This window comes from Macaca thibetana, chromosome 20 (genome assembly GCF_024542745.1).
Source record: "Macaca thibetana thibetana isolate TM-01 chromosome 20, ASM2454274v1, whole genome shotgun sequence".
Classification (NCBI taxonomy): domain Eukaryota; kingdom Metazoa; phylum Chordata; class Mammalia; order Primates; family Cercopithecidae; genus Macaca; species Macaca thibetana.
Window position 1 is genome coordinate 33,858,792 of NC_065597.1, and position 9,463 is coordinate 33,868,254.

The 9,463-nt window shown below is 50.7% G+C and overlaps 1 protein-coding gene across 1 annotated transcript in view; it reads right to left on the reverse strand.

Annotated features, from left to right (window-relative positions):
• Positions 1 to 9,463, reverse strand: part of TEPP (testis, prostate and placenta expressed) — a 13,331-nt gene continuing 3,868 nt past the window's right edge. Inside the window, exons 3-8 of the mRNA XM_050773103.1 lie at positions 4,148 to 4,209; positions 3,707 to 3,881; positions 3,267 to 3,328; positions 2,986 to 3,050; positions 2,591 to 2,623; positions 1 to 1,194 (exon numbers count right to left, since the gene is read on the reverse strand). Of these exons, the coding sequence (XP_050629060.1) occupies positions 1,164 to 1,194; positions 2,591 to 2,623; positions 2,986 to 3,050; positions 3,267 to 3,328; positions 3,707 to 3,881; positions 4,148 to 4,209 (428 nt within the window). The 3' untranslated portion in view covers positions 1 to 1,163. The remainder of the gene's footprint in view (positions 1,195 to 2,590; positions 2,624 to 2,985; positions 3,051 to 3,266; positions 3,329 to 3,706; positions 3,882 to 4,147; positions 4,210 to 9,463) is intronic.

Consider the following 9,463-nt stretch of genomic DNA (forward strand, 5'->3'; position numbering starts at 1 on the left):
CATAATTGAATCATGGGGGTGATTTCCCCCATACTGTTCTTGTGGTAGTGAATTAGTCTCATGAGATCTGATGGTTTTATAAGGGAAACCATTTCCCCTGGCACTCATTCTCTCTTGCTGCCACCATGTAAGAAGTGCCTTTCGCCTTCCACCACGATTATGAGGCCTCCCCAGCCATGTGGAACTGTGAGTCCATTAAACCTCTTTCTCTTCCCAGTCTTGGGTGTGTCTTTATCAGCTGCATGAAAACAGACTAATACACCCCCTTACCATTGCTGGAGATGCTCTGTCTTAGCCCCCTGGATAGCATTATTCCAGACCTGGGCCAGGAGTCCCCACACTGTCCCTGGGACATCATGCCTTCTTTTCACAGGAGCAGCTTGGAATGGATGGTTGGTGGGTAGACAAGGGCTATTTCTGAAGCCTCATGGATAGAGCAGAGGACTTTTTGCTTAGATGACATGTTTATTGGTGGTGCTTTGGAGAGCAGGGAACTTTCTTCTCTGAGTGGCTTCGTGCATCTCATGCAAGTTTAGACTCTACATTCTGTTGCATCACAAGAATCAAGACCATAGGCCTGGCCAGCTCCCCTTGCCCCAGCCTGCTCCCACACCTTCAGGGCGACCCCGGGCACAGGGAAACCCCCCAGAGCACACCGGTATGGCAAGAGCTTCAAAAAGGCACCTAAAAATAGCTTTCTAACCCCCTCCCTTTCTCTTTAGGGCTTAAATTCAGGATCTGAAATGGAGGGGGTTTGGGTGTGGGGCTGCCGGCAAGGGGCAGGAACACATCTCTTGCTCTTGGACCTTAATTCTGGCTGGACCTTAGGGCTTACACCCTGACTCTCGAACCAGGTCACCAAACATTTTTCTCCAACCCCCCACCAGTTCTTCAGGAGTTGGCTGGGGACAGGCAAGGGTAAGATACTGTCATCCTGTGGTCCTGACCCTCTCCCAGCCTCTGCAAGACACACACACACACACACACACACACACACACACACACACACACAGACAATTGCATGTCTAAGGAAGTATTAGGTTTATTTCTAGTTAGGCTGAACTCCTGGGGAGATGGCTGGTGCCACCATAAGTCCTCGGTCTGGCCAGGGGACCTGAGGTGGCACTGTCCGGCAGCCTGGGAGTCAGCCTCCTTTCCAGAGATTAACGCCAGGGGGTCAGATAGTTGACACGACTGTGGAGAGAAGTAGGGGTGAGGTGGGGGTTTCCAGGGTGTCCTAGGGGAAAAAATCAGGCTTTCCCCCTCTAGGCTCTGAAAACACAGCTTCTAGCCAGCCTCTGTGTGGCTCAGGAGACTTCAGTGGCTCCCTGTTTTCTGTATTTTCAGCTGTCCTCCTTAGCTGTCAAGCTAACCTCCCTCCTTTGACTTTGCCTCATCCTTCTCTACCATTGATTCCTAACTATGAAAAACTGCACCCATTTTTCAATCATTTAGTGAACCTACTCTGTTAGGCATCATACGGTAGCAAAACCCAGAAACGTTCCCCTGTGTGGGAGAGGGGAAGGCTAGCTTCTGTCAATAATGACAGTGCAATAGTCTCGGTGCTATAAGATATGGACACATAGGTAATGACCAATGGGACGGAGTGTGAGCCGGTGGGGAGAGGCAGAAGGTGGGGGAAAACTTCAAGGAGGATTGCACATCTGGGCTGGGCTTTAAAGAGCATGAAAGAGGCCGGGCGCGGTGGCTCACACCTGTAATCCCAGCACTTTGGGAGGCCAAGGCGGGTGGATCACGAGATCAGCCTGACCAATATGGTGAAACCTCATCTCTACTAAAAATACAAAAATTAGCCGGGCTTCGTGGCGCTAGCCTATAATCCCAGCTACTCAGAAAGCTGAGTCAGGAGAATTGCTTGAACCCGGGAGGCAGAGGTTGCAGTGAGCTGAGATGGCGCCATTGCACTCCAGCCTGGGTGACAGAGCTAGATTTTGGGGGGGGAGGGGGAAGAAAGGCACGAAGAAGTTTTTCAGGCAGAGGAGGAAGGACCATCTAGGCGCTGAAACAGCACAGGCAAAGGTATGAAGAGTGCTTGTCCTGCTGGGTTTCGGGGGAATCTAGTCTTGCTGGAGTGTACAAAGTGGGGCGAGGAAGGTGAGAGATGGCTCAGTTATGAAAATGTCTGAATATCTTGCAACCTCCGTTCTTGTTCTTATCTCCAAGCCTTTTACTTGTGCGACGACCCTGCCGGGGACACCACTTAGCCCCCTCCCTTAGGGCCTCTCCGCACCCAAAAAGGCAGATTCTTGGCTCTCCCTCGTGTTTCTTATTTGTCTGTTTTCTCTCCTTCCAGGTAACACCCCCGCCCCATCCTTTTGGCCTCCTCCAGTCAAACCTGGTGGGATATGGATCCCCCCCCCCGCGTCTATCCCCACCCCAGTGGGCTGCACATTTGCCAGGGGCGATCTCTCCAGAGCGAGGCAGCTTGCGCCCCCCCCAGGAGGGCACCTCCTCCTCGCCAGGCCTCGCCGGGGCAGGGAGGTCTCAGAGTCAGGGAGCCCCGAGGCTGTCCCCAGCAGTCGGATGGGAAAGTGGTTGGCTGTGGGGCGGGACAGGACCGTTCCCCTACCTGTAGCTGGAGCCGAAGCTTCGGAAAGTGTTCCTGGGAAAGAACGGGGCGGGTGAACCCGAGATGGGAAGGGGCGACCCTCTCTGGGCGCCTCGCTAGACCTCGGGAGCCACCCCCTCTCCCCGCCATCCCTCCTGAAGGGCTCCAGGGCGCCTACACCCAATGCAAACGCCTCCACTCCGCAAGGGTGGAGTTGTCAGGGAGGACAAGGTGCTCCGTTTAGTAGGAATTACACGTGTATTCATTTGAAATTGTAATTTGTTTCTGGTGTATTGGAGCCAATTTTTCCCAGTTCTCACGTTTTCAAGGGTCATTGCGTGTGCGCTAGGAAAACGGCCCAGACCTCATCCTCCCTCCTCCGGATATGGGGTCCCGGGGCGCGTGGCGTCACTTACAGGGAGTCGAAAGGCAGGGGCTTCTGTCCGTAGCGGTCCAGGCTGGGGTTCTGGTTGAGGCAGTACTGAGGCGGGCAGCAGGGATAGGGGCGCGGTGAGTCGGGGGAGCACGGACGCCCTGCCCACGCCCCACACAGGGCTTCCTGCTAGAGACCGTGGTCCTGAAGACTGGGAGGCCCTGCTCTGGGTCTCCTCCCCGCCTCAACTCCCGTCTTAAGCCGCTCCCCACCAGGACCCCCCTCTCCCCGCCCAGGGACGGGTCTGCGCGCAGCGCTCCCTACCCGCCAGCTCTGGGTCACGTCCGGCTTCAAGTACCGCACCGCGTAGCCGCTGAGACCCTCCACTGCGAACAGAGAGCCCCCTCTCCTGCGCTCATCCGCCTCCCAGGACAAACCCCGCCTCCTTACCTAAGCCCCGCCCACAATCCAGCCCCACCCACACATGTTCTGAAAACAGGTCCCGCCTCCGCTACCCTGCAGGGCAAACCCCCACCCCGACGGCTCCTCCTGGCTCCGCCCCCTTCTCATGGGCAGTCCTGCTTCCAGATCCGCGCGCGCGTCTCGGCCCCACCCACCGCAAGTGCCACCACTGCACCCCAGCGGTCCAGCCCTGTCTCTGCCTGTCCCGCCGCCTACGTTCCTGTGCGCAGTCCACGCTCCCTGCTCCAGCCCCGCGGCCCACCTGCCCTGCGCTTCCTTTAGCGACCGGTACGTAGACTGACCTCGCTTGCTCAGGCAAGGCAGCTTGAACTCCCCGGCCGAGGACACGAAGTGGGACCAATCCTCGATGGCGCGCGTGAAGCAGGGCCAGTCCACTCGGTTGATGCCCGGCGCGATGGGCGCCAGCTTTCCCTCGTGGTACCTGTTGCGGAGCTTCTGGCCTGTCGCGGTGATGTCCTGACAGGGCCACGGGGGTCAGGCCCCCGCAGCAGTAGCCGCAGGAGCCTAGAGAAGCCATCCCAGTCCATCCCAAAGGCCTCAGCTGACAACTGGCCCGGTGCATTGGACCGAGGGGGCGCCCGAAGTCGGGAACCCGGATGGGGTGATGTGGGGAGTCCCAACATCTACACCCTGAGGAGGTGCTCAGGGAGTAGATCCCAGGACCAGAGGCGCTTGGGGCTGGTGCCCCTTAGCTACACAAGGGCAGGGCAGAGGACACTCACCAAACACTGCAGGGGTTTGTTGGGGACCCCAAGGAGTGTAAAATGGGCGTTGTCAAACTCATCTGTTGAAACAAGAGAAAGGGAGAAGAGGTGTCTCCTTCACCAGTGGTCAGAGGTCAGAGAACTTTGGCCCACACTGTACTTTAAAAATTTTTTGAGGCCAGGCAAGATGGCCCACACCTGTAATCCCAGTACTTTGGGATGCCGAGGCGGGTGAGTTGCTTGAGGTCAGGAGTTCCAGACCAGACTGGCCAACATGGTGAAACCCCATCTCTACTGAAACTACAAAAATTAGCCGGGCATGGTGTGGAGTGCCTGTAATCCCGGGTACTCGGGAGGCTGAGGCAGGAGGATCACTTGAGTCCAGGAGGTCGAGGCTTCAGTGATCATGCCACTGCACTTCCACCTAGGTGACGGAGCAAGATCCTGTCTCAAAAAAAGAAAAAAGGCTGGGCGCGGTAGCTCACACTTGTAATCCCAGCACTTTGGGAGGCTGATGCGGGTGGATCACTTGAGCTCAGGAGTTCGAGACCAGCCTGGGTAACAAGGTGAAACCCTATCTCTACCAAAAATACAAAAAATTAGTTGAGCGTGGTGGCACACGACTGTAGTCCCAGCTACTAGGGAGGCTAAGGCACGAGGATCACTGGAATCCAGGAGGTGGAGGTTGCAGTGAGCTGAGATTGCGCCACTGCACTCCAGCATGGGCAACAGAGTGAGACTCTCTTACGTTTTTATTTTAATTTGACAACTTAAAAAAATCTAAGATAAAATAGTAATCACATCTCACCCCTTGCCACAGAATAAAACTCTGAAGATTCCAATGTAAAAAATGAACATGGGCAAATTCTTTTATAACCTTGGGATGGGAAAGGCCTTAATAATTTTAATTAAAAATCCAGAAGCATTAAATAAAAGATTGATAACTTAAATATATAAAAATAAACTTCTACATGGCAAAAACAAATGTCAAAAAACAAATTGAAAAAATATTTCCACTTATTTTACAGATATTAATATTAATATTAATTAATATTCCTTAATATTGAAAGAGTGCCTAGAAATCAAGACACACAAAAAATGCCAGGTACGGTGGCTGAAGCCTGTAGTCTCAGCTACTCAGGAAGCTGAGGCAGGAAGATTGCTTGGGCCCAGGAGTTTGAGGGCTGCACTCCACTGCACTCCAGCCTGGGTGGCATAGTGAGACCTTGTCTTTAATAAATAAATTAACAAATTGAAGAATTTCTCTATACAAGGACTCCAAGGTGCAGAAGGGTATATACAATATGCTGCCATTTGCTTTAAAAAAAATTTTTTTTTGAGACGGAGTCTCACTCTGTCGCCCAGGCTGGAGTGGAGTGGTGCAGTCTCGGCTCACTGCAACCTCTGCCTCCCAGGTTCAAGCGATTCTCATGCCTCAGCCTCCTGAGTAGCTGGGATTACAGGTGCGTGCCACCATCCCTGGCTAATTTTTGTATTTTTAGTAGAGATGGGGTTTCACCATGTTGGCCGGGCTGGTCTCCAACTCCTGACCTGTGATCTGTCCACCTCAGCCTCGCAAAGTGCTGGGATCACAGGCGTGAGCCACCGCGCCCAGCCTACTGTTTGCTTTAAAATAGTAGACTAAACATAGACTATTGGAAACAGAGAATATATATGCAGGTCATCACTTCAACCAAATCATCAAGCTTAGCATCACAAATAATGTGATAATGAAATTCTGTGCCTCCTGCTGCATTATGGCAAACATAGCATCTGTTGCCTGTGAAAGATTCTGGCCAGCAGTGTTTAACCTGGTGATTCAGGTCTCTACACCTAGCTGCTGGTTTACAGAAAATAGATTAACAAGGTAAGAAACACCATAAGGAAACAGTGGCTCAAATTCACCATATGGGACTGTCTGCAACACAACTTGGAGACTCTAAAAAGTCAGTATGATGGGGCAATGGAAACTGGGTGGACTGTTTTAGACTAAGATGAAAGACATAACAAGTAACTGAAATACATAATCTTAGATTGAATTCTTATTCCAAAAAATCATTTTAAAGCCATAAAAGACATCTTTGGGGTCAGTTGGGGAGATTTTAATATGGTCTGGATATTAGATGTTGTAGAAGTATTGTTAAGTTTCCTAGGTGTGATAATGGTATCGTGTCATGCAGAAGGATGTTTTTGTCATTGGGAGCTGCTTGCTAAAGGGTGTCCAAGAATGTGAGAGAGAGGGCGAGAGAAGCAAAAATATGGCAAAAATCAACTGAAGCAGGTGGAAGGTGGTGGGTACTCATAGTAATATTCTTGCAAATTTTCTCCATTTGAAAATGTTTATAATGTAAACTAAAAATAAAATCCTGAGGTTTCCCCAATGTATTGACTGAGTGGAACCTCCTCTTGGCTAAGGGGACCCCCCAAAACCTTAAAGAACTGAGTTCCCAGCCATAATGGGACAGGAGGTCAGACATGCTTCATCCTACCCCTGCCTTTTTGTGGTTTAGACACAATAAATGTTGAGCATTAATGTTAAACTAGCAATCACAAGGCCAGGTGCGGTGGCTACGCCTGTAATCCCAGTGGTTTTGGAGGCCAGTCACTTGAGGTCAGGATTTTGAGACCAGCCTGGCCAACAGGGTGAAACCCCATGTCTACTAAAAATACAAAAATCAGCTGGGCATGGTGGCACACGCCTGTAGTCCCAGATAGCTACTCAGGAGGCTGAGGCAGGAGAATCACTTGAACCCGAGAGGCAGAAGTTGCAGTGAGCTGAGATCATGCCCCCGCACTCCGGCCTGGGCGACAGAGCGAGACTCCGTCTCAAAAGAGAGATTACAAGACTAAGAGAACAGACTGTTTGTGGCAACAAGATGCCAAATTATTATTATTATTATTATTATTATTATTGAGACGGAGTGTCACTCTGTTGCCCAGGCTGGAGTGCAGTGGTATGATCTCGGCTCACTGCAACCTCCACCTCCTGGGTTCAAGCAATTCTCCTGCCTCAGTCTCCCGAGTAGCTGGGATTACAAGCGCACACCACCACACCTGGCTAGTTTTTGTATTTTTAGTAGAAACAGAGTTTTACCATATTGGTCAGGCTGGTCTTGAACTCCTGACCTCAGGCAATCCACTTGCCTCAGCCTCCCAAAGTGCTGGAATTACAGGCGTGAGTCTCCGTGCCCGGCCAAGATACCAGATTATTAACAGGACCTAAGGCCATGCAAGGCAAGGGTTAAGTCACACACCCCTACACTTAAAGCATAAACTACAGGCTGGTTGTGATAGCTCATGCCTGTAATTCCAACACTTTAGGAGGCTGAAGCTGGAGGATCACTTGAGCGCAGAAGTTGGAGACCAGCCCTGGCAACATAGTGTAACCCTGTCTCCACACCAAACAAACAAACAACAAAAACAACAAAAATAGCCTGGCGTGATGGTGTGTGTCTGTAGTCCCAGTTACTCAGGAGGCTGAAGTGGGAGGATCACCTGAACCTGGGAGGTCGAGGCTGTAATGGGCCATGTTTGTGACTTTGTACTCTAGCCTGGGTGACGGAGAGAAACTCTGTCTAAAAAACAAAACAAAAAATAAATAAGCTATGTTTTAATTGCCATGAGGTTTTTCTTTTTCTCTAGCACTGGCCTTGAGATAAGCAATATTAAAACAATTACAACTCATACAGCTCACAGATGCTGACGAACTGACCCCCTGATCCACCAGCCACAGCTATGCCTGTGATTGCATATGGGGCTGATTTCAGTAACTTTCTCCAGATGAGAAGACCACCAACCGTGGACAGAGGCTGCTCACTTGCTGAGCTTTGCGTCCTGAAAAGATCTTTTGTCATATAGGGCCTAATTGTAATACATTTAAAGGTTAAGTCTCCACCTCAAAGCCAACATGGGTTGTATATTACATGCAAGTTTGTTCATTATGCCCATGTCAGTACTATCTTCATGAATATTTATAGCTCCTCCTGTAACCTGTTGAATATGTATATTTAGCCAACCCTTTGAACATAAAGCTCTTACCCAACCCCTCCTCCTTTGACATGCCCATCTTTGGGCTTCAGCTGGAGGCACACTTTCCAGCCTGTGGGATGGCCACCTTGCAGCTATAACCCCTTATAAGAAATAAAGTCTTTTCTACACTTAAACATTTATTTTATTTTTTGAAGATGGAGTCTCGCTCTGTCACCCAGGCTGGAGTGCAGTGGCTCCATCTTGGTTCATTGCAACCTCTGCCTCCTGGGTTCAAGCGATTCTCCTGCCTCAACCTCCTGAGTAGCTGGGATTATAGGCACCTGCCACCCTGCCACGCTAATTTTTGTATTTTTAGTAAAGCTGGGGGTTTCACCATGTTGGCCAGGCTGGTCTTGAACTCCTGACCTCAAGTGATCTGCCTGGCTTGGCCTCCCGAAGTGCTGGGATTACAGGCGTGAGCCACTGTGCCCTGCCTAAATTTATAAATTTCTGATTTTTCAGTTAACAGTAATAAAAAATTGGGGAGCAAAATAACATGTGTTTGTATTCCCATTAGTGAACCAGGGAGAGACATCAGAAACTAAGAATGTGGGGGGGTTACCTGTATGGGGGGTGATGGGAGTGAGACTTGTTGCTGTGCATATTGTTACAGCATTTTGAGTTTTGAAGTTGTGACTATTACCTTTATTTAAAGCATATGCTTACAACAAAATACATATCTACATTAGAGCTTTCTTTTAAAAATCTAGATTCCTGGCTTCTCTCAGAAGCAGGAAATTGGAAGAACTGGTAACCTGGCTGGCCCCTCCAACATAGCACAGTCTGCAGGGGGCCCTGTGGCTACTGTTTAAACAGGGCAGATGTGGGTGTCCCATTTCCCTGTGGAATTTTCCTTCCCCCATGGCCTCCCCACCTACTTCCCTCATTTGTGTTTCCCATCAGGACCCGTGTGGCAACTCTGGTGATCTCCGTGCGGTCTCTGACACCCTCAGCCCACCTGTCACCCAAGCTGGAGCCTAGGTATGGGCCTGCACTCCCCCTGTTCCGCCTCCTACCCCGCCCTGCCTGCACCTACTCCTGTTGACTTTATCTGCTAAATACCTTCTAAATCCCTCCACACGCAAGCTCCTCAGTCCATGCAGGGTTATTCACTAGGCCCGTGGGGCTCTTTTGCCCTGAAGGCCCACATGTTCTCCTCTCCTGCATGGGGGCTGTGAGGAGGGGTCTTTCTCTTTCTTTCCCACATACAGAGATGCTTGGGCAGAAGTTGTTACTGTTAGACTGTTATGACTCCTACCACTGCACCTGCCAACCTCTGCCCAGTTCTCTCTCCATTCATTACAA